Genomic DNA, 25,338 nt, shown 5'->3' with positions numbered 1-25,338 from the left:
TAAAATAGTTGTAGGCTATTGCTTCAAATCCTATTGCTTCTAACTTCAATATGTTCTTTAAATAAATAAGACATACACCACTTTTAACAGCACATTACTCAATACCAGTGAGACTCTCGTCGCCTATGGTATATCGAAAAATATGACGTGATTCTCCACCAATAATTACATTTAGAGGATATTTCTGTAATTCAGTAATTTTTATTCCCAATAGTAATTCGTTATGGATCCATAACTAAATAAACATCGTCATTTTGAAAGAGTATTTTCATAATTATTTTATTAACGATAGCATAAAGATGTCATTATTAGTTACATTGTTTTAGTTTGAATGTGCAGACTGGCACTAAGAACAGCGGGAACGTTTCCCTAGTCAGCGCCAGTATTAGTGCAATGCCCCTTAAAGCGTTGCCAGTGTGGCGGGCACGGGTATTGAACCAGCATCTGTAGCAACACAGCTTGCACTGCTATGCAGTGTCTTAGACTTATCTCCAATATATCGTCCATGTAGAAAACCTGTCTGATCAGGATGAACAATATCTGGTAAAACCTTTTTTATGTGCTATGCATTTTCGCCAGGATTTTCGCATCACAACATTGAAGTGTATGAGGCCTCCAGTTTTTTAAATGGACTGGATCTTTATACTTACCACCTGGGTCCTGTTTTAGTAGTTATGAAATCAGACCACCTTCTTGAGTACCTGTAGTAGGGTGGCTACTTTGAAGAATCTCAAATATAAAATATATTTTGATTTGTTTATCACTTTTTTGGTTACTACATGATTCCATATGTGTTATTTCATAGTTTTTTTTGTCTTCACTATAATCCTACAATGTACAAAATTGAAAAAATAATAAAGGAAAAACCTTGAATGAGTAGCTGTCCAAACTTTTGACTGATATTATTCCCGTACTGCCCATTCCTGTGGATTGTCATTCCTTTCCCGTCCTGTCCCGAAATTTACTTTAGAATTTCATGCCCATTGCTGTAGGAGTCCCGCAGGACCATTAAGACCTGCGGGACTCCCAAGGTAATATCAACCTCTAGCGGGAGGGCAAAGCATAATTTAACAATGCACTTATCTGTTCTACGATTATCCCAAGTCTTTAATTACAAGAGTTTGGGTTAGGTACAGCTTTAGTAACAATGGTTTTGAGAAACAGCTCAGATATAACAATGCTCCTATGAGCGTTTTAATGATTTAGGAAACGGGGCCCAAGGATTGCAGACCTTCAGAATTGGAGCTGAGCACCCCTGCCCTTAAAAAATGTGATTCTGTTTGTGTGTTTATCTTGTATTATGACTTGCATATTGAATGTATTTTGCAGACTGAGCGTCTCCGGAAGGAGGAGGCCCTGCGGCAGGATGAGGTCCAGGCTCTGCAGGCGGAGAGGGCCACGCTGCAGATAGAGACGGCCCAGCTGAAGACCCGTGTGGAGGAGCAGAGGGACGAGTTGCATACCCAGAAGAGGAAACAGGCGGCCAACATCAAGGACCTGACCAAGCAGCTAATTCTAGGTTAGAAACTGTTCACAGTCTAACTACATAGTTGATGGTGCGTCAGAAATCAACCACACTCAAATCAAGATGTTATCACAAGGTTAGAAACCTTCCACGTTTCAGATCTGGGTTCAATTACATGTGACATGAAATATTTACTATTTAAACAATTATTTTCTAATATTGTTGCCAAGTCAGCTATTTCTATTTGAAAGTGTTTAAAATGGAAATATTGCCAATTACCATCATCCAAAATTCCATGACCGTCACAGCCCTAGTTATGGTATGTAACCCAGGTTCTCTGAAGGAGTTGAGGGAGACATTTCACTATGGGAAATGGCCTTGTGTGGGTCATTCGCTGAAGACATATTCAATCTAGCCTAACAGGCAAATAAGAGATTTGCGGGTGTAAGCCTTGCCTGCCTATACTGTATAACACGCCCCAAGCCATGGTTCCCTCATCCCTTGTGCAAGAGGGCCAATCTGGTGAGAAGTCTCCCTCATCCCTTTCGGGGGGAACCGGCAGGTAGTTTAGTGGTTAAAAGTGTTGGGCTGGTAACCAAAAGGATGAAGCCCTACCCCGGGCAGGGTTGGCAAGCAATCAAACAATTGGTCAAACAATATCCCAAGTATAAATACAGTAATGTACACATACTTAAGGGTAAAAACATTTTTTTCAGCTAAATAGTGTTTTTTTTAGACAACTTGGTGTTTTTTTTTTTCTGCCTAGAAAAGTCTTGGGCAGACCATCTAGGTGTAAAACAATTAATTAAAAATGACAAAAAATAAATAAGGTTTATATGTAAACAAACAGTTAAACCAGATAGAAGAAGGTATTTAGAAAAGTTAAAGCTGCAATATGTGACTTTTTTTGGGCGACCTGAGAAATGTGAGTTTTAGATCTGATCTGTTGGATGTACCGCCAAATTCTTGTGGCTTATGGTAGAGAAATTAACATTCAATTTTCAGGCAACAGCTCTGGTGGACATTCCTGCAGTCAGCATGCCAATTGCACTCTTCCTCAACTTTGGCATTGTGTTGTGACATAACTACACATTTTAATCGGCTTCATGATATGCCACACCTGTCAGGTGGATGGATTATCTTGGCAAAGGAGAAATGCTCACGAACAGGGATGTAAAACACATTTTTGCACCAAATTTGATTAGAAATAAGCGCATGGACATTTTCTTGGATCTTTAATTTCAAGTCAACACTTTACATGTTGCATTTATATTTTTGTTCAGTGTAGCTTTTAAAACCACAATTCTCTCAGCTCCATGACAAAATGTGTAAAATTGGAGGAAATTAGGTTTAAAACAGCAAAATGTGTTCTTCCCTGCCAAAATGTTATTTCCCAGGTCCCGGATCAAATTTGCAGCCCACCTCCCCACTTGAGCCATGTCATGACATACCTGAACCACCTATTGAGATGTATCTTTTGTTAAGTAAATCGGATGATAAATCAAGTGAAAAGGAGACTGGAGTGAGTCTTTAAAATCCACTGTTTCTGGGGGTTCAAAGTGATGGGGGGGTGTTTACTAGGCTAACACATGGAATAGTGAGTGTTGCACAGTTTACCGACACAATTTGAAAAACTGTTCGGTACTAGAATTGTTGTAACTTTCAGTACTGCTGTCACGTCATGTACGAATTGAGTACATCGAGTCTGTCTAATAATTTGTCTGAATGTTCTCATGGGAGCAGTAGCTAGCCAGGCTACTTGCACTTGCGCATGCAGCTGATAGTGTGAGACACTTTTGAGAAGCAAGAGAGAGGAGAGAGAAATTGCAAACAGCATGGCTTCTTCTAATGAAAACATCATACCTTTATGTCTGTAGTTTGACAAAACTGGCTGCAGAAGCGAACTATGGGATTACATTGATTATAGAGCTGATGAGGGCCAGCCCACAGAAACAACTAAGTAAAAGGTGAACAACGCAGTGCAGTGCATGGACGATTTAGTTTCTAAACAACATAGAAATCAATTTTACACATAGGCATTGTAACATGTTGTTATTCTACTAAATTATAATCATTTTTGTGTGACAATAGCTAGGTTTCCATGGGTTTCCATCGCATTTTCAACTAAACTGATGTTTTTCCTCACAAAAAATATTGTGTTATATAGTGAGTCTGCGCGCTGTTGGCTTGAGCGCACGTATAAGCCTACATGATGAGATTATTATGGACAAAAGAGCAAAATAATGTTTATTTGTCGAACGGCAGCCAGGCGTCAATGATCATGTCACCAGAATAAGACCCTCGATATTTATTGGAAAGCAGCATTAAGCTTTCATAACTTATTTCATCTGTATCCTAATGAACTGCATGCTTTTCCTAGTGTCATTGCAGGGTAGCCTAGTGGTTAGGGGCGGCAGGGTAGCCTAGTGGTTAGAGCGTTGGACTAGTAACCGAAAGGTTGCAAGTTCGAATCCCCGAGCTGACAAGGTACAAATCTGTCGTTCTGCCCCTGAACAGGCAGTTAACCCACTGTTCCCAGGCCGTCATTGAAAATAAGAATTTGTTCTTAACTGACTTGCCTGGTTAAATAAAGGTAAAAAAAAAAAAAAAAAAAAAAAAAAATAGACTGCATTTGAGTACTGTTAGATTGCTATTTGGGTGGATGATTGGATTTGTCCCGGTGTTCTTGATTTCTTATATTTCTTATCTATTATAGAAATATTTTTTTCCTTATTTTAATTGTTTGACTTATTATTGCATTGTTAGGAGCTAGTAACATAAGTATTTCACTGCACCCTCTATAGCACCTGCTGAACTGCGTACTCATGTGATAACTTTTGATTTGATTAGTTGCCTAATAATATATCAAACTTGCCAGTATATTAACTATATGGTAGGTATAACTAACTACTCAACGTTTATTGACTTGATTATTCACGTCATTCTTAGTTTAGCTAAGTGGGATAGTCGTTGTAGTTTTCGATGGACTTTCATGAATTGGCTCTGGTTATCTACTCCGATTTCAGTGTACAAGATTAGAGCGCAGAACAACTGATGAATTTACTAACGCTCAACACCTGATGAATATGGCCGGTGTCAGTAAACGTCGGCAAAAATATGTAATTGAATTGTTGCCAGCAGTACAGTTTGTCACCAATGCTCGGGATAAAATGAAAACTGCTTATCCAGCTCTGCTAGGGCGAGTAAAATGGTCAGAGTGCAAGCTAGCCAACATGAGCCAGTTAGCTTGGGTGCTTGACTGATGTTGTTAGGTCAGAATGCTGGAATCAACCTTACTCCTTGGCTAGAGCATCCAGAGTGCGCTCCGAGAGTGAAACGCTCTGAATTTACAAATGCCCAGAGCGCACTCTGGCATTCCAGATTGAATTTAAGAACACGCCCGAAGTTGTAAAATGTCTAGCTAATCCTAGCTTATCCTAACAAGCTAGTGAGATGTTGGATAGCAACAGCATGAACTTCCGGTAGACAGGCAAAGCGCTCGCACGCTCAACTGAAAGGATTGTGTTCGTTTACAGTATACTAAAACTAACTAATAATATATAGTATCTAGTGTATATACTCGTTAAGTATGTAGTATACAGTATGTTAGTATGGGTTTTCAAACACAGCTTTTGATTTGATTTGACGTACGGCTCCCTTGTGCATGTGAGCACTTTGTCCCAGGAAGGGACGGGGAACTGCCCGGCCTGTTGATGTTGTACCCACAATAAAAATCTGGACATACCCCAACCAAAAACCCCTCGATGATTCATACAATGCTGAGAGCCTGTACTGCAGCATTCAATGTCAGCAGAACGAACCCCGACGACTCAGTGGCACACTACACGTACAAGGCAAGCAGGTGCAAGCTCCACAAATCCATTAGGAATGCAAAAAGACAACACAAAACCAAACTTGAATTGATGTTCGACAACTCAGACTTGTGAACACTATTGTTCCCTCCAAGCTTGACACCAAGCTGAGAGCCCTGGGTCTGGACACCACCCTCTGCAACTTGATCCAGGACTGCCTGACGGGCAGACAACAGGCGGTGAGGATTGGCAACACCGCCTCCACACTGACTCTTAATACAGGGGCATCCCAGGAGTGTTTCCTCAGCCTTCTGCTGTACTCACTGTTCACCCACGACTGTGTGGCTTTGCACAACATCAAGTTTGCTGACGACACCACCGTTGTAGGCCTGATAACCAACAACGACGAGTCAGCCTATAGTGAGGAGGTAGGTGAATTGGCATTGTTGTTCCAGGACTACAACCTCTCCTTTAACATCAGCATAACAAATGTTTTGATTGTTGACTTCAGGAAGCAGAGGAGGGAACATGCTCCGATCCACATCAATGGGACTGCAGTCGAGAATCAGCAGCTTTTAAGTTCCTCTGCGTCCACATCATCGAGGACTTAACATGTACCAACAACACCACCGCTCTTGTTAAGAGAGTGCAACAGTGTCGCTACTTCCTAAAGTGTCTGAATTGCTCGTCCAGGACGACAAGGCCCTCCAGCGTGTGGTGAAAATGGCCAAGCACATCCAGGACATCTTCTCGAAATGTTGCCTGAGGAAGGCCCACAGCATCAAGGACCTCACACACCCCAGCCACGAGCTGTTCACTCCCTTACTGTCAGGCAGACGGTATCGGAGCATGATGTCTGATACCAACAGGCTCAGAGACAGTTTTTATCTACAAGTCATCTCAACTTGCTCAGACTGCTGAACAGTTGAACTGGACTGACCACCTGCTCTGATTTTCTGCACCTTAGCACACATGCAATCGCTCATGCACACACACACCCACACAGACATACACACATATACAGTGCCTTTGGAAAGTATTGACTCTTGATTCTATCTTTTTCTTCTCATCAATCTACACACAAAACCCCATAATGACAAAGCAAAAACAGGGTTTTAGAAACTTTTGCAAAAGTATTAAAAATGAATAACTGATATACCTTATTTACACAAGTATTCAGACCCTTTGCTATGAGACTCGAAATTGAGCTCAGGTGAATCCGGTTTCCATTGATCATCCTTGAGATGTTTCCACAACTTGATTGGAGTCCAAAAACCAAGCCATAAGGTCGAAGGAATTGTCCGTAGAGCTCCGAGTCAGGATTGTGTCGAGGCATAGCTCTTGGGAGGGAAGGGTACCAAAAAATGTCTGCATTTCTTGTGTCCCCAAGAACACAGTAGCCTCCATCATTCTTAAATGGAAGATGTTTGGAACAACCAAGACTCTTCCTAAAGCTGGCCCACCGGCCAAACTGAACAATCGGGGGAGAAGGGCCTTGGTCAGGGAGGTGACCAAGAACCCGATGGTCACTCTGATAGAGCTCAAGAGTTCCTCTATGGAGATGGGAGAAACTTCCAGAAGGACAACCGTCTCTACAGCACTCCACCAATCAGACCTTTATGCTAGAGAGGCCAGACAGAAGACACTCCTCAGTAAAAAGAACAGGATAGTCTTCTTGGAGTTGTCCAAAATGCACCTAAAGACTCTCAGACCATGAGAAACAAGATTATCTGGTCTGTTGAAACCAAGATTGAACTCTTGGGCCTGAATGCCAAGTCTGGAAGAAACCTCCACCATCCCTACGGTGAAGCATGGTGGAGGCAGCATCATGTTGTTTTTCAGCGGAAGCGACTGGGAGACTAGTCAGGATCGAGGGAAAGATGAATGGAGCAAAGTACAAAGATATCCTTGATGAAAACCTGCTCCAGAACAGTCAGGACCTCAGTCTGGGGTGAAGGTTCACCTTCCAACAGGTCAACGACCCCTAAGCACACAGCCAAGACAACGCAGGAGTAGCTGAAAATAGCTGTGCGGCAATGCTCCCCATCCCACCTGAGCATGAGAGGATCTGCAGAGAAGAATGGGAGAAACTCCCCAAATACAGGTGTGCCAAGCTTGTAGCGTCATAAACATGCAAACATAAAAAATAAAATAAAATGTTTTTGCATTGTCATTATGGGGTATTGTTTTTAGATATTAAGAGGAAAAAACAGTTCATTCCATTTTAGGATAAGGCTGTAACGTAACAAAATGTGAAAAAGTCAAGGGGTTTGAATACTACCCACGCATCACAACTACTGCTTTCAGACTCATTATGATTGCTAAGTACTGCACAATTTAAACACTTGCCTCCCAATTTCTCCTTCCCCAAAACATGTGTTAAAATGGACTGTAAATGATGCCTTCCTGTAGTAAACTTATGCTAAAACATTTATTCTATTCTACTGATCCATCTACTTTATGTGCGTATTCTTTTATTATTTGTTATTGTTGCATTGTTGAGACGGAAACCTGCAAGTAAGTATTTTGTTCGACGGTGTATACCATGTGATTCCCATACATACATCTTGAAACTTGTAACCCAAACAGAATGGAACAGTAAAGTTGAGAGCTAATTTTTCTGAAGAAAGCTGCTAAACAGGCTCAAATCAAACAGACTTGTGAACTGGTGAAGAATGAGGGAACCAGGGCTTTTGGCCCGTTATGTAGGATGGTGGGGCTTACACCTGCAAAGCCCTGATTGGCCTGTTGGGCATGATGGAATAAGGCTTCAGTGAATGACCCGCACGAGGGCGTTTTTTTGTGCATTGTTTAATGTAGTCAGGGCAAGCAAATTGGCTTGTCCCAGTGGTGATGATTAGTTGTAGTGACATTTTGGGGATTTAGAGAGAACTATTATTTTGAATGCTAGAAAGTAAACTAAATATTTAATATATAGTATAAAACAAAAACAAAGGTTATTAAAATACCTTTTCTATTTTTTTAATATAATGGGTCTCCTGACTTCCCTAGTTAAATTAAGGTTAAATAAAACATTTTTAAAAATGCTTCTAAGATTTGTAATTGGTGTAACCACCTTGTCCATCTTTGTAATTAGTGATTTTCAAGGACCTTGACCATTTCCTCCAGTGAGAAACTATAATCGTGGGATGGGTCTATATTAAAGAAAATGATTAGTTAATCGTACATTTGAGCTTCCCAGTGATAATTTGGTGGTATTCTGTCTAAATGAAAAGGTTCATTACTGTGTTACTCAATTTAAATTAAATTACATTGTGAGCAAAATGATGAATGAAATGATTTTTTACCCCTTTTTCTCCCCAATTTCATGGTATCCAATGGGTAGTTAGTCTTGTCCCATCGCTGCAACTCCCATACGGACTCGTATGAGGCGAAGGTCTAGAGCTGTGCATCCTCGGAAACACAACCCAGCCAAGCCGCACTGCTTCTTAACACAATGCCCGCTTAACTCGGAAGCCAGTCGCACCAATATGTTGGAGGAAACAATGTACTCAGCGTGCGCCAGCCACAGGATTCGTTAGTGTGCGATGGGACAGGAACATCCCTGCCGGCCAAACCCTCCCCTAAGCCGGACGATGCTGGGCCAATTGTACGGCTCCCCATGGGTCTCACAGGCGCCGCCGGCTGCGACAGAGCCTGGACTCGAACTACAGCTAGCACTGCGCCACTCGAGAGGCCACTAAATACTTTTTCAATTTTTTTTTTTTTACAAATTAATGTCCTTAGATTCTGTGGCTTCCATTTACAGTGCCTTGCGAAAGTATTCGGCCCCCTTGAACTTTGCGACCTTTTGCCACATTTCAGGCTTCAAACATAAAGATAGAAAACTGTATTTTTTTGTGAAGAATCAACAACAAGTGGGACACAATTATGAAGTGGAACGACATTTATTGGATATTTCAAACTTTTTTAACAAATCAAAAACTGAAAAATTGGGCGTGCAAAATTATTCAGCCCCTTTACTTTCAGTGCAGCAAACTCTAAGCTGTTGGAAGGTAAGGATTTTGCTCCAGTTACGCTTTGAGATGGAGTGAGAAATAGAGAGAGAGAGCAGGAGCTAGAGCGCTCAGGGACCCACTCTTAGGACTTTGAGAAAGACAAAGGTGGGGATATTTTTAAAGAGCCACACTGCTCCTTCTCTATAGGTGCTAATAGAAATGATTTCATGTCAGCTGCTCCCTGCCTCAGCTGGAGAAGCTCTTGGTTTAAGGTATTTTGACATGCAGTTCAGGCAGGCTTTCTCACGGGACGAAGTACTATCATTGGTCGTAAGCCTTTGCCATCACTCTGGAATGATGTATACTGATTCAAATTGAAGTGTGTGTGTGTGTGAGATCGTGAGCATTCGAGGATGCATCTTTATACTGTATATTTGTGCTGTGTGTTTTAGTGCATGTCCCTTTCTGTGTGTATCAGTTTAATTGACCGGTGTGTTTCTCTGACTGTGAGCAGCCCGTAAGAGGCTGGAGCAGGTGGAGAATGGTGGTTGTGACCGGGATGTCAGCAGCATGGGAAGTCGCTCCAGCTCCTCAGGTATGTTCACTTGGCACCTGTTCATCTCTGACTACATTACCCACAAGACCTCAGTATACACATTCGGTAGAAATATGTTGAATCAGTGTACTTTGATGTGGCTGCAAAGCAATGCACAACTCTAGATTTCTTTCATATTATTATTAGGTGGGACTTGCACAGCAATAGTCCCGACATTAGATCTTCGTCATACTTCTTCTTAATATTGTTCTTCACGCTACTCTTTCATCATTTAAGCTGGAAACGCCTTTCAAACTTTGTAACGTGTAGACTGTGGATTTGGTTGCTTGCATACAACGTTTTGATATCTTTTAAACTAATACACTTTGTCTTTCTTTTGTCCATCTTCATTCACTGTAATGGGAGTTTTTTCAGCATTCTAAAGCTCCCCACTTTGCAATCAACTGAGACAACAAGTTGGGGCATATTAAATCTTCCTGTACTTCTCTGCTGTTCAAAGCTGAAATAATAGCATTTAATGTCATTGAGCAGCCCAAATGGAGACGTTGCTATGGATACCAGTACATTTCAATGCCAAAAAAGTGCCATAGACTAGAATGGTAAAAAAACAACGCTGAGATATTTAGACTGACCATACTTAGATTACTTGTCAAAAGATTTTAGAAAGTATATATACTTTTTAACTATATCAAATACAATTTTATTTCTCACATTTGTACTTGTATTTATTTGGGATCCCCATTAGCTGCTGCTAAGGCAGCTGCAACTCTTCCTGGGGTCCAAACACATTAAAGCACTTACATATAAAACAAAAGATAACAGTCCATCATATACTATTATTACACCACTACATATCTACAATACAAAATGTTTAATACCACCATACAACAATATCACAATGTGTGTGTATGAATGGGTCTGTACCTTTGTGTGTGTCTCTTCACAGCCCCCATTGTTCCATAAGGTGTATATTTATCTGTTAAAAAAAAATCTGATTCCTACCTGTTTTGACCATGACAGTTTACAATCTTGGGTTACTCTAAGCAGTTTAGTCACCTCAATTTCCAGATGATTCATTACAAGATGTAGTTAAGGTTTAGGGTTTAGTGAATGATTACTCCCAAATACAATGGTTTTAGTTTTGGAATTATTTAGGACAAACGTATCCCTTGCTCTACCCATTCTGGTCTTCCTACTAGGGCACACTGCCTCAGTGCTAACCTTATAACTCTAGTTCATAGGCTCATGATTACGCATCCAATAGCTAGCTGTATGATCAACAGAGGTATTCAGGGAAATTAGAGTGACATAAATGACGTTACTTACATTGTGTCTTCCAATGCCCGAAGGATAATGTACATTTGATGCAGCATTATGACGACTCATTGTCACAATTGTAGGGATTAACTGAACTGGTCTTGGGTCATCGATAAATCATTGTTTCAACTCAGCCTTGAAATGTGTGGACGGAGTCCAGGAGCCAAGCTGCGCCTAATACAACAGGTGTAGACCTTCCCGAGAAATGCTTACTTACAAGCCCTTAAAACTTCTTATGGCTGAGATTCCGCTAACGGGATCGATATGACAACAGCCAGTGAAAGTGCAGGGCGCCAAATTCAAAACAACAGAAATCCCATAATTAAAATTCCTCAAACATACAAGTATTTTACACCATTTTAAAGATGCACTTCTTGTTAATCCCCACCACAGTGTCCGATTTCAAATAGGCTTTACGGCGAAAGCACCACAAACGATTATGTTAGGTCAGAGCCAAGTCACAGAAAAACACAGCCATTTCTCCAGCCAAAGAGAGGAGTCACAAAAATCAGAAATAGAGATTTAAATTAATCACTAACCTTTGATGATCTTCATCAGATGACACTCATAGGACTTAATGTTACACAATACATGTATGTTTTGTTCGATAAAGTTCATATTTATATAAAAAAATCTCAGTATACATTGGCGCGTTATGTTCAGTAGTTCCAAAAACATCCGGTGATTTTGCAGAGAGCCACATCAATTTACAGAAATACTCATCATAAATGTTGATGAAAATACAAGTGTTATACATGGAACTTTAGATACAATTCTCCTTAATGCAACCGCTGTCAGATTTCAAAAAAGCTTTACGGCTTTTAAGTTTGGGCTCTGAGTACGGCGCTCAGAGCCCAAACAAGCCAAAAAGATATCTGCCATATTGCGCAATCAACAGAAGTCAGAAATAACATAAATATTCACTTACCTTTGATCTTCATCAGAATGCACTCCCAGATATCCCAGTTCCACAATACATTTTTGTTTTATTCGATAATGTCCGTTATTTATGTCCAAATAGCTCCTTTTGTTAGCGCGTTTGGTAAACAAATCCAAACTCACGAAGCGCGTTCGCTAGGAGCAGACGAAAAGTCAAAAAGTTCCGTTACAGTCCGTAGAAACATGTCAAATGAAGTATAGAATCAATCTTTAGGATGTTTTTAACATAAATCTTCAATAATGTTCCAACCAGAGAATTCCTTTGTCTGTAGAAATGCAATGGAACAGAGCTCGCTCTCACGTGGACAAGCATCACCAGCTCGTGGCTCTCTGGCAAACCTCTGACTCATTCCCCTCTCATTTGCCCCCACTTCACAGTAGAAGCATCAAACAAGGTTCTAAACACTGTTGACATCTAGTGGAAGCCTTAGGAAGTGCAACATGACCAATATCCCACTGTATCTTCAATAGGGAATGGGTTGAAAAACGACCAACCTCAGATTTCGCATTTCCTGGTTGGATTCTTTCTCGGGTTTTCGCCTGCCATTAGAGTTCTGTTATACTCACAGACATCATTCAAACAGCTATAGAAACTCCAGAATGTTTTCTATCCAAATATACCAATAATATGCATATATTAGCAACTGGGACTGAGTAGCAGGCCGTTTACTCTGGGCACCTTATTCATCTAAGCTACTCAATACTGCCCCCAGCCATTAGAAGTTAACCAACAATGCAGTTCAAGAAATAGAGTTATCTACATACATCTACTATCTACATTATACATATTCAAGTTGGGAGATTCTAAACTACATTGCTCATGTTCATAAGTACATTTTCTTAAACACTTATCAACTAATAAGTATATACATTTGCATAAATTAGCATAACATGACTTACCAACAGTAACTCTTGAACCGTTTAAGCTAGAGGCACCAAACCAAAAATTCACATATTCAGGCTATCCTAACTTCAAATTCTTAAAAATGTTTATCAACCATCCATCAATTATTGAGTAGGAAGTATCTTCACTGTATAATGCTGAATTGTTGATACATTTCAATGTTAAACAAATTACTTTAAACACTAACACTACAATTAAAATGGCTGCTGTTTTTGTGGCTATTTCCAGCAATGCAAAAACTAATGTCAAGGAAAATGAGACCTTGATCAAGGTTGTGGGACAAATGTCAAAAAAGCCTACCTATTTTTTATCATGAGAGAGAAATTCTGACAAAGGAGGAGGCCATAGCCAACCCCATTAAGGAGGATAATCTCTACCATAGTCTCATACATGAAACTCATCCAAACCACTTCAAATAGAAGTTCATGCTCCGAATACAACAAGTCTAGACCTTATCGTGAAATACTTACAAGCCCTTAACTCTTCTTTAACTGCACTGTTGGTTAAGAAAATATTTACCAAATAAACTAAAGTAAAAATAACCAAAAAGTAACACCATAACAATAACGGAGCTATATTCAGGGGGTACCAGTATCGAGTCTGTGCGGCGGTACACTTTAGAGGTCATTGGTACATGTAGGTAGGGATGAAGTGACTATGCTTTGATAATAAAAAGTGAGTAGCAGCAGTGTACAAAACAAATGTAGGGGGGGGGGAGGGGGGTCAATGGAATAGTCCGGTGGCCATTTGATTAGTTGTTCAGCAGTCTTATGGCTTAGGGGTAGAAGCTGTTAAGGAGCCTTTTAGTCCAAGACTTGGTGCTCCGGTACTGCTTGCCGTACAGTAGCAGAGAAAACAGTCTGACTTGGGTGACTGGAGTGTCTGACAATTTTATGGGCTTTCCTCTGACACCGCCTATTATATATAGTTGAAGTCAGAAGTTTACATATACCTCAGCCAAATACATTTAAACTCAGTTTTTCACAATTCCTGACATTTAACCCGAGTAAAAGTTCACTTTTTTAGGTCAGTTAGAATTACCACTTTATTTTAAGAATGTGAAATGTCAGAATAATAGTAGAGATAATTATTTCTTTCAGCTTTTATTTCCTTCATCAAAATCTAGTGGGTCAGAAGTTTACATACACTCAATTAGTATTTGGTAGTATTGCCTTTAAATTGTTTAACTTTGGTCAAACGTTTCGGGTAGCCTTCCACAAGCTTCACAAGTTGGGTGAATTTTGGCCCATTCCTCCTGACAGAGTCAGGTTTGTAGGCCTCCTTGCTCGCAACTGCCCACAACTGTTTTATGGGATTGAGGTCAGGGCTTTGTGATGGCCACTCCAATACCTTGACTTTGTTGTCCTTAAGCCATTTTGCCACAACTTTATGAAGTATGCTTGGGGTCATTGTCCAGTTGGAAGACCCATTTGCGACCAAGCTTTAACTTCCTGACTGATCTCTTGAGATGATGCTTCAATTTATTCACATAATTTCCTGCCTCATGTTGCCATCTATTTTGTGAAGTGCATCAGTCCCTCCTACAGCAAAGCACCCACACAACATGATGCTGCACCACCGTGTTTCACGGTTGGGATGGTGTTCTTCCGGTTGCAAGCATCTCCCTTTTTCCTCCAAACATAATGATGGTCATTATGGCCAAACAGTTCTATTTTTGTTTCATCAGACCAGAGGACATTTTTCCAAAAAGTATGATCTTTGTCCCCATGTGCAGTTGCAAACCGTATTCTGGCTTTTTATGGCGGTTTTGGATCAGTGGTTTCTTCCTTGCTGAGTGGCCTTTCAGGTTATAGGACGATATAGGACTCGTTTTACTGTGGATATTGATACTTTTGTACCTGTTTCCTCCAGCATCTTCACAAGGTCCTTTGCTGTTGCTCTGGAATTGATTTGCACTTTTTGCACCAAGTACGTTCATCTCTAGGATACAGAATGCATCTCCTTCCTGAGCGGTATGACAGCTGCGTGGTCCAATGGTGTTTATACTTGCATACTATTGTTTGTACAGATGAATGTGGTGCCTTCAGGCGTTTGGAAATTGCTCCCAAGGATGAACCAGAATTGTGGAGGTCTACACTATTTTTTCTGAGGTCTTGGCTGATTTTTTTTTTTTTTGTCATGATGTCAAGCAAAGAGGCACAGAGTTTGAAGGTACGCCTTGAAATACATCCACAGGTACACCTCCAATTGACTGAAATTATGTTAATTAGCCTTTCAGAAGCTTCTAAAGCCATGACATCATTTTCTGGAAATTTCCAAGCTGTTTAAAGACAGTCAACTTTGTATGTAAACTTTTGACCTGCTGGAATTGTGATACAGGGAATTATAAGTGAAATAATCTGTGGTTAGAGCGTTGGACTAGTAACCGGAAGGTTGCAAGTTCAAATCCCCGAGCTGACAAGGTACAAATCTTTCGTTCTGCCCCTGAACAGGCAGTTAACCCACTGTTCCTAAGCCGTCATTGAAAATAAGAATTTGTTCTTAACTGACTTGCCTAGGAAAATAAAGGTAAAATAAAAAAATAAAAATGGTTGGAAAAATTACTTGTCATAGATGACTTATAACCTCTTACCCCCTACTTTTTTCAATTTCCGCCTGAAGACATACCCAAATCTAACTGCCTGTAGCTCAGGCCCAGAACCAAGGATATGCTTATTATTGGTTTCATTTGAAAGAAAACACTTTGAAGTTAGTAAATGTGAATTGAATGTAGGAGAATATAGATCTGGTTTAGATAATACAATGAAAAAAACATACGGTTTTTTATTTTTATTGTTGTAAAGTTTCAGTCTTTAAAATGAACAAGACAAAACAAACATTCAGATAGGATGATGGGGACAATTTCAGTGAAAAATATAAGAGGGCAACAGTACTTGTGCAAAGTTTCAGAATGATAACTTCAAAAATGAGTGTGCGACATGACATGTATCATGAAGTCACCCAGGTGTCCCACACAAGTAGCCCAAATGTACCCAAGTGGCCAAATTGGTGAAGTTATACATTTTGAATTGAATAACTATATACAAAATACCAAAATGGTATTCTAAAACAGCCCCCAAAAAAAAATGGAGAAGAAACATGTGGCCATTTGTACACAATATTGTGCTGCCGATGCCAGGTGCCATAGCAGTCTCTTTCTGCTGTAAAGCAGAGGGTCACCAAGCATGTGCAGGTGATGGGGGACTTCATTTTGCAAAGAACACAGCGACGCCTCTATGCTTGTGCCCTTTTGGCCCTGAGGCACATCCATGCCTGCAGAAAAATAAATTTGGGCAGATTAACACCACTTGTGGCAGGAGCAGAACGTGGTGCTGTAGCCAGCAAGCTCCTTGATGAGCAGCTCTCTGAAGGCTAGCTGTGAGATGGGGGGCTTTTCACAGCTCTTAGCCATTTCCTTGTGTAGGATGAATGCATTCACCACAGCAATGTCGTACAAGAAGGTCTTGTACCATTTCATCGTCTTATGGAGAACATTGTAATAGCCTATCAGCGCATCTGACAGGTCCACACCTCCCATGCTCTTAAGGTCCTTTAGTGCAGTTGGAATGGGGACATTTTTTGCGGTCCATGCCCCAGTAGTGCTGAGACAACAGGTGTCCGGCTGGATGAACCAGCTTCAGTGGGGGATGGACACCTTGGCACTGGGGGCTCTCATTCGGAGTCAGTGTCACTGTGAAAGAAAATGTTCAGTTAGAATAGTTTGACATATCAACAGGTATAATACACACACACACACATATATATATATATATATATATATATATATATATATATATATGTGTGTGTGTATTATACCTGTTGATATGTCAAACTATATATACATATATATATATATATATACATGAGTACAGGGAACATAAGGTTGAATATATTATTATAGACCTGCTAGATCTACTGTCTTTATTATATTACAACAGACCAGCTGTATCTACTCTCTCCATTTCACTTTGGCCATTGTTGTGGGCCTGCCCTCTCCTCAACAGCCTCAAATAGGCTATTTCATGTGGGGGTGGGGTGAGGTGGAGCGGCAGACACACTCATCTCGGCCATGCTCCCTCTAATCCACAATATGTATATATGCACACACAAACATAGGCTATGGGTCATACACATACATACAAACATAGGCTATGGGTCATACACATACATACAAACATACCCCCACCCACAATGTATATCCAAAGTGTACTTCACACATTTCATGACATTTTTATATATTGCTACTAAAAATTTTAAAATCCCATGTTTTATATTATTAATTTCAAACAACGGCATTAGCATGAGAAGAACTTACCAGTCCAAAACGATGTCCTCTCCGTTCTAAACATATTCCTCCATTTGGAAATCAAATCTATGCTAGCTAAATGAATCGTCCTCCAACAATCTCTGTCTCACTTTCCCGATCAATTTCTTCTAACAGTGTGTGTACATCTGTATATCTAGACCTAGATTTAGCTTTCCCTGACTTAGTCGCCATACTTATTGATATATAAACAGCTGAAGATGCGCTTTACCAAAATAGTGCTGTGCGTAACATGCGTGGCTCCAGTATGAATCTTCAATGGCGAATGACCCTCTTTACGCCGGAGTTTACTACATGGGTTGGTCTTCCAACACATAACCATTACATATTGCCGTTTACCTCAGCTCATTGGCTATCAACCAAGCTAGATTTCAAGACAATCAGTGGTCATTGGGTTAAAATACAGTCGATCAACGAAACAGCGGTCATATCATTGGTGCACAATGATGTCATTACTTTTCTTCAAATCGGTTTCTTTCAGTTAATACGTCCCGCGAAATGACCCATCAAGTTTGGTTGTGTTACAAATAACCAGTTGATTGCAATGAAACCAAACATGACTGGATAAAGTCACATTTAGTGTGTATATTTACATCGAATGTGTCGTCGAAAATTGAATGAGACGGAGTTCACGACACAAGCGGTTCACAAAATGTTTCGTGGTAGGCTATAAAAATTGATTTTATCAAACAAAAGACCATTCATTGTGTAACAATGAGCATTGGGATTGCAAACAGAGGAAGATCGTCAAAGGTAAATTATTTATTTTATTGCAATTTGTGATTTTGTTACACCTGTGCTGGTTGAAAGTTTTTTTTTATGGGGCTCTGTCCTCAGATAATCGCATCGTATTTTTTTGCAGTAAATCCTTTTTTAAATCTGACAACGCAGTTGAATTAGCAAGATTCTAGGCTTTCGATACATGTGAGCCACTTGTATTTTCATGAATGTTTAATATGACTATTTTTGTAGCGATCACCGAATGTTGTTGAATTTAATCCCGCTAACGGGTTCGGTTAACAAAACTAGTCAACAAGACAATTGCGGAGTGGTTGAAAAACAAGTTTTAATGACTCCAACCTCAGTGTATGTAAACTTCTGAATTCAACTGTAGGTCCTGGATTGCACGGAGCTTGGCCCCAGTGGTGTACTTGGCCGTATGCACTACCCTCAGTAGCGCCTTACAGTCAGATGCTGAGCAGTTGCCATACCAGGCGGTGATGCAGCATGTCAGGATGCTCCCGATTGGTGCAGCTGTAGAACCTTTTGAGGATCTGGGGAAAAGGTTTTGTCGTGCCCTCTTCATGACTGTCTTGGTGTGTTTGGACCATGATAGATTTTTGGTGATGTGGACACCAAGGAACTCTCGACCCGCTCCACTGCAGCCCCGTTGATGTTAATGGGGGCCTGTTCGACCCGCCTTTTCCTGTAGTCCACGATCAGCTCCTTAGTCTTGCTCACATTGAGGGAGAGGTTGTTGTCCTGGCACCACACTGCCAGTTCTCTGACCTCCTCCCTATACGCTGTCTCATCATTGTTGGTGATCACCCCTACCACTGTTGTGTTGTCAGCAAACTTAATGATGGTGTTGGAGTTGTGTTTGGCCACGCAGTCGTGGGTGAACAGAGAGTACAGGAGGGGACTAAGTACACACCCCTGAGGGGCTCAGTGTTGAGGATCAGCTTGGCAGACGTGTTGTTGCCTACCCTTACCACCTGGGGGCAGCCAGTCAGGAAGTCCAGGATCCAGTTGCAGAGGGAGGTGTTTAGTCCCAGGGTCCTTAGCTTAGTGATGAGCTTCTCGGGCACTATAGTGTTGAATGCTGAGCTGTAGTCAATGAACAGCATTCTCACATAGGTGTTCCGTTTGTCCAGGTGGGAAAGTGCAGTGTGATTGTGTCATTTGTGGATCTGTTGGGGCGGTATGTGAATTGGAGTAGGTCACAGGTATCTGGAAGGATGCAGTTGATGTGAGGCATGACCAGCCTTTCAAAGCACTTCATGGCTACCAACGTCTTAGTGGTAAATAGATGGCGACAAATAATATAGATGAGAACTTTCTTAGTAGATAGTGTGGTCTACAGCTTATCATTAGGTACTCTACCTCAGGCGAGCAATACCTCGAGACTTCTTTAATATTAGACATTGCGCACCAGCTGTTATTGACAAAAATACACACACCCCACCCCTCATCTTTCCAGACGTAGCTTCTCTGTTCTGCCGGTGCATTGAAAATCCCTATCTGTGTCGTCATTCAGCCACCACTCGGTGAAACATAAGACATTGCAGTTTTTAATGTCCTGTTGGTAGGATATTTGTAATCATAGATCATCCATTTTATTTTCCAATGATTGCATGTTAGCAAGTAGAATTGACGGTAGTGTGAGTTTACTCATTCGCCTATGGATTCTCAAATGGCAGCCCAAGGTCACTTGAGGTCAGTACAGAGAGTACGTTCACTCTGGCATTTATATCTTCTCAGTAAGGAAGCAAGGGCAAAGCTTCTGATCAAAGGAATAACAGTCAGAGGAAAACATGTTGTGTTCAATTCAAGTTACAATTAAAGAACTACCTGAATTAGCAGATGATAGTGTTGTGACTGAGTTTATGGCTAAAGCTGGATGTAAGGTGGTGGGGAGATTGTTGAGGCACATGATAAGATACAAGGGTCAACTCACAAACTGCTCCTATGAAGATAGTTTTGTATATGTTGAAGCAGCACCCATCACTCCCATGACACAGTCTGTAAAGGTAGGCCCTCACTGGATCAAAGTATTTTATAATGGACAAGGCCCTGTGTGTAGACAGGACTGGCAGACACAATCTCACTCTAGAGGGGGTCAGGAGATGGTAGAGTACAGTCCTACTACACTGGACAACATAAGGTGCATAGAGGAAACTTTTTCACACTGTGCAGGACAACAATCCAGTCCCCATGAGTAGGGCAGACGTATCCCAGCTGAAATGACAGAAAGTGAGACAGGTTGAAGAACAGAACTTCTCGGCTCCCGAGGACAATGGTGGAGTAAATTAATTATTTGAGTTGGTATCTGGTGAGCCAGAGTCTACAGCAATGACCTCTCATTCCAAGAAAAAGAAGAAGAAGAAGGAAGATGTTTAAAATGAAGCTGGGAAAGGGGCTACTGAGACCAGTGACAATCATAACCCAAAAACTCTGAGGATAATAAGGGCCCCCGAAGGCGGTGCAACTCTCTGGGGAATACAATAGAAGGCAGCCAAACATCAATGCTGGCCTTTATTTAAGCAATCTGGAATCAACAAACACCCAAGCAGCCCAGGATAACACGCTCTCTGGAGTTAGGACACCTGCAGCGAAAAATGGCTGATATGGAGGATGTAATTCTGGGAGAAGTGGCAAAGTCCCCCTAATTAGCTATCCAGACCCGAAATCATTGATGAATGGTGGAACATGCATGATTTGAAATAATCTATATTTGAGTAGCCTATTTTACCTGGTTCAGAGAAGGACATTCTGTGTATGTGAGCATAACCTAATATAATAAAATAATAATATAATAATATAAATAATAATATATAATAATAACCCCTGTCACTAACATGGCTTTTCAAGAGAATGAGCAATCTGTGTCCCAAACAAAATCCGCCTTCGAGACAGAAACTCAGTTCCCTTAACCCAGCTATTAGAAAACATTGTACTATGAACCTTTTTCAAACCGTTAATCAGGCTAAAATACTCTGGGACCCTCGTTCCAAGCCTAGAGAAATATTAGGTCATCTGAAAATTCATCACATTATTTCTAATCTGGATTTCTTTCTGTTTCTTTGAAACATGGCTGAATAAATCCTCTCCTATTTCTGCCTTTACTGTCCCTGGATATCCCATATTCCAGAGGGAGAGGGCAGAGGGGGTTAGATTCGTTATGTACATGAACGATAACTTTAAATGCAATCGTATCATACGTAAACATACCAATGACCTTGGATGTATGGGGCTGAATGTCTTCCTCTCCCCTAATGTCTTAAACTGTTATTGGATTATATTGACCACCAACATCTGATATCTAATTTTTTCACCATGTTATTGCCATGCTTAAAGAATGTCATCATAAGAAGGAGCTCATCTTCATGGGCGATTTTCAATATAAACTGGAAAAACAAAACTTGCAGAATTTTTTTTAAAATCACAGAGCATTTCAACCTGATTGAAATAATACAAGGATCAACCAAAGTAACACAGACATCACAACCTATAATTGATGTGGTGTTCACTTAACAGACCTGATTGAATAACTACATCCATTAACTTACTAACTGGCATATCTGAAAATCCTGAAAAGTGATGAAGCTATGAGTTAAATTGACTGGTCTGATCTATTACGCAATGAAGACCCAGAGTCTGGATACACAACATTTCTGTCAGCTATTGACAAAGTGGATACCTCTTTTACCAGGAAATTTCAACGTAAGCCAAGACGGAAAACCTCTCTACCATGGCTCAACAAGGACCTCTGGAGGCAGATCAGAGAACGGGAGTTTTCCTTGAAAAGGCACTGAAGTCTGGTAAGAATGATGACAGATGTATATTTAACATCACTGAGAAGTACGGTGGCATATATATATTTTTTAAGTCTTCAGTTCTTCCTGATCAATGAAGCAAAAGGAAATGGCAAAGGGATTTGGGAAAATTTCAACAAACTAACAGGGAGAGGAGCTGAAAAGTCCAAAAAGCATCCTGAATTAAAGATGAATGGGACTCTAATTCAAGGCTCCAATTTCATATCCACCACCTTTAACAATGTTTTGTTGACTCTGTCAGGGAACTGGCTCAAATATTTTCAACCAAGACCACAGTTCTCACTCCCATAGATAATAATAAACCAATATTCAGAATTCTTGAACTCTCAGCATCAGCAGTGGACAGTATTATTAGCTTCTTCAGGAGCTCTAGAACAAAATATGTATTTGGTCTAGACAGTGGTCTAGATGTATTTGGTATACAAATATTATCTGATTGCCCCTATTGTACATACAGTTAATCTGTCCATCAAATATGGGTTATTCCCCAATGCTTGGAAGTATGCTGCAGTGATACCCGTTTTAAAATCTGGCGACTGGTGGAAAATGACCGACCAATAAGCATTCTTCCAGTGCTATCGAAAGGTAGCTGAAAGATGGGTGGCTGACTGATCACCTCATTCAGGGCAACTCCATACATCAAATGGTTCAGAACTAACCATTCTACACAAACAGCCATTTGCTATTTTCTGGAGTCCATTAAATCTAAACTGGACATAGGTGGTGAAGTGGGCACAGTCTTTTTGGATCTTAAAAAGGCCTTTGATAGTGTGAATCATGAGGTCCTTCTATCCAAACTATCCTCCCTTAATGTGTCCACTGAAGCCACTAATTGGATGACAAACCGAAGTCAAAGGGTTCATCTGGGGGCCACTCAGTTCAAATCAAATCAAATTTTATTTGTCACATACACATGGTTAGCAGATGTTAATGCGAGTGTAGCGAAATGCTTGTGCTTCTAGTTCCGACAATGCAGTGATAATCAACAAGTAATCTAACTAACAATTCCAAAACTACTGTCTTATACACAGTGTAAGGGGATAAGGAATATGTACATAAGGATATATGAATGAGTGATGGTACAGAGCAGCATACAGTAGATGGTATCGAGTACAGTATATACATATGAGATGAGTGTGTAGACAAAGTAAACAAAGTGGCATAGTTAAAGTGGCTAGTGATACATGTATTACATAAGGATGCAGTCGATGATGTAGAGTACAGTATATACATATGCATATGAGATGAATAATGTAGGGTAAGTAACATTATATAAGGTAGCATTGTTTAAAGTGGCTAGTGATATATTTACATCATTTCCCATCAATTCCCATTATTAAAATGGCTGGAGTTGGGTCAGTGTCAATGACAGTGTGTTGGCAGCAGCCACTCAATGTTAGTGGTGGCTGTTTAACAGTCTGATGGCCTTGAGATAGAAGCTGTTTTTCAGTCTCTCGGTCCCAGCTTTGATGCACCTGTACTGACCTCGCCTTCTGGATGATATCGGGGTGAACAGGCAGTGGTTCGGGTGGTTGATGTCCTTGATGATCTTTATGGCCTTCCTGTAACAACGGGTGGTGTAGGTGTCCTGGTGGGCAGGTAGTTTGCCCCCGGTGATGCGTTGTGCAGTCCTCACTACCCTCTGGAGAGCCTTACGGTTGAGGGCGGAGCAGTTGCCGTACCAGGCGGTGATACAGCCCGCCAGGATGCTCTCGATTGTGCAGTTGGACTCTCTTTACTGAAACATTGGCATCCCACGAGGGTCCAACTTAGGCACCCTTCTGTTTTACCATCTACAGTTGAAGTCAGAAGTTTACATACACCTTTAAACTCAGTTTTTCACAATTCCTGACATTTAATCCCAGTAAAAATACCCTGTCTTAGGTCAGTTAGGATCACCACTTTATTTTAAGGATGTGAAATGTCAGAATAATAGTAGAGTGATTTATTTCAGCTTTTATTTCTTTCATTACATTCCCAGTGGGTCAGATGTTTACATGCACTCAATTGGTTTTTGGTAGCATTGCCTTTAAATTGTTTAACTTGGTCAGATGTTTTGGGTAGCCTTCCACAAGCTTCCCACAATAAGTTGGGTGAATTTTGGCCCATTTCTCCTGACAGAGCTGGTGTAACTGAGACAGGTTTGTAGGCCTCCTTGCTCACACACACTTTTTCAGTTCTGCCCACACATGTTCTATAGGATTGAGGTCAGGGCTTTGTCATGGCAGCTCCAATACTTTGAATTTGTTGTCCTTAAGCCATTTTGCCACAACTTTGGTCGTATGCTTGTGATCATTGTCCATTTGGAAGACCAATTTGCGACCAAGCTTTAACTTCCTGACTGATGTCTTGAGAAGTTTCTTCAATATATCCACATTATTTTCCTACCCCATGATGCCATCTATTTTGTGAAGTGCACCAGTCCCTCCTGCAGCAAAGCACCCCCACAACATGATGCTGCCACCCCTGTGCTTCACCGTTGGAATGGTGTTCTTCAGCTTGCAAGCCTCCCCCTTTTTCCTCCAAACATAACAATGGTCATTATGGCCAAGCAGTTCTATTTTTGTTTCATCAGATCAGAGGACATTTCTCCAAAAAAGTATGATCTTTGTCACCATGTGCAGTTGCAAACCGTATTCTGGCTTTTTTTATGGCGGTTTTGGAGCAGTGGCTTCTTCCATGCTGAATGGCCTTTCAGGTCATGTCGATATAGGACTCGTTTTATTGTGGATTTAGATACTTTTGTACCTGTTTCCTCCAGCATCTTCACAAGGTCCTTTGCTGCTGTTCTGGGATTTATTTGGACTTTTTGCACCAAAGTACGTTCATCTCTAGGACACAGAACACGTCTCCTTCCTGAGCGGTATGACGGCAGTGTGGTTCCATGGTGTTTATACTTGCGTACTATTGTTTGTACAGATGAACGTGGTACCTTTAGGCGTTTGGAAATTGCTCCCAAGAATGAACCAGACTTGTGGAGGTCTACAATTTTTTTTCTGAGGTCTTGGCTGATTTATTCTGATTTTCCCATGATGTCAAGAAAAGAGGCACTGAGGTTGAAGGTAGGCCATGAAATTCATCCACAGGTACACCTCCAATTGACTCAAATGATGTCAATTAGCCTATAAGAAGCTTCTAAAGCCATGACATCATTTTCTGGCATTTTCCAAGCTATTTAAAGGCACAGTCAACTTAGTGTATGTCAACTTCTGAGTCCCTGGAATTGTGATACAGTGAATTATAAGTGAAATAATCTGTCTGTAAACAGTTGTTGGAAAAATTACTTGTGTCATGCACAAAGTAGATGTCCTAACCAACTTGCCAAAACTATACATCGTAAACAAGAAATTTGTGGAGTGGTTGAAGAATGAGTTTTATTGACGCCAACCTAAGTGTATGTAAACTTCCGACTTGAACTGTACAGTATATACAGCTAACATATACACTATACACTATACACATCTACACATGGATTTTGTGTTATAGAAATGTGTTGGTAGAGTAGT

The 25,338-nt window shown here is 40.7% G+C and overlaps 1 protein-coding gene across 4 annotated transcripts in view; it reads left to right on the top strand.

Annotated features, from left to right (window-relative positions):
- ccdc186 (coiled-coil domain-containing protein 186) overlaps window positions 1–25,338 on the top strand; it is a 113,614-nt gene that overhangs the window by 61,454 nt on the left and 26,822 nt on the right. For 2 of the 4 annotated variants that reach the window (XM_035734828.2, XM_035734829.2), the window contains exons 12-13: window positions 1,330–1,519; window positions 9,751–9,831. In XM_035734828.2, the coding sequence (XP_035590721.1) occupies window positions 1,330–1,519; window positions 9,751–9,831 (271 nt within the window). Of the gene's footprint in view, window positions 1–1,329; window positions 1,520–9,750; window positions 9,832–21,708; window positions 21,818–25,338 lie in introns of all 4 variants that reach the window. The other 2 variants (XM_035734830.2, XM_052478356.1) reach the window with 2 other exon arrangements.

Source organism: Oncorhynchus keta, chromosome 24, assembly GCF_023373465.1.
Source record: "Oncorhynchus keta strain PuntledgeMale-10-30-2019 chromosome 24, Oket_V2, whole genome shotgun sequence".
In the NCBI taxonomy this organism is placed as follows: Eukaryota; Metazoa; Chordata; class Actinopteri; order Salmoniformes; family Salmonidae; genus Oncorhynchus; species Oncorhynchus keta.
The sequence above is the reverse complement of the archived record's forward strand: the minus strand, read 5'-3'. Positions and strand labels throughout refer to the sequence as shown.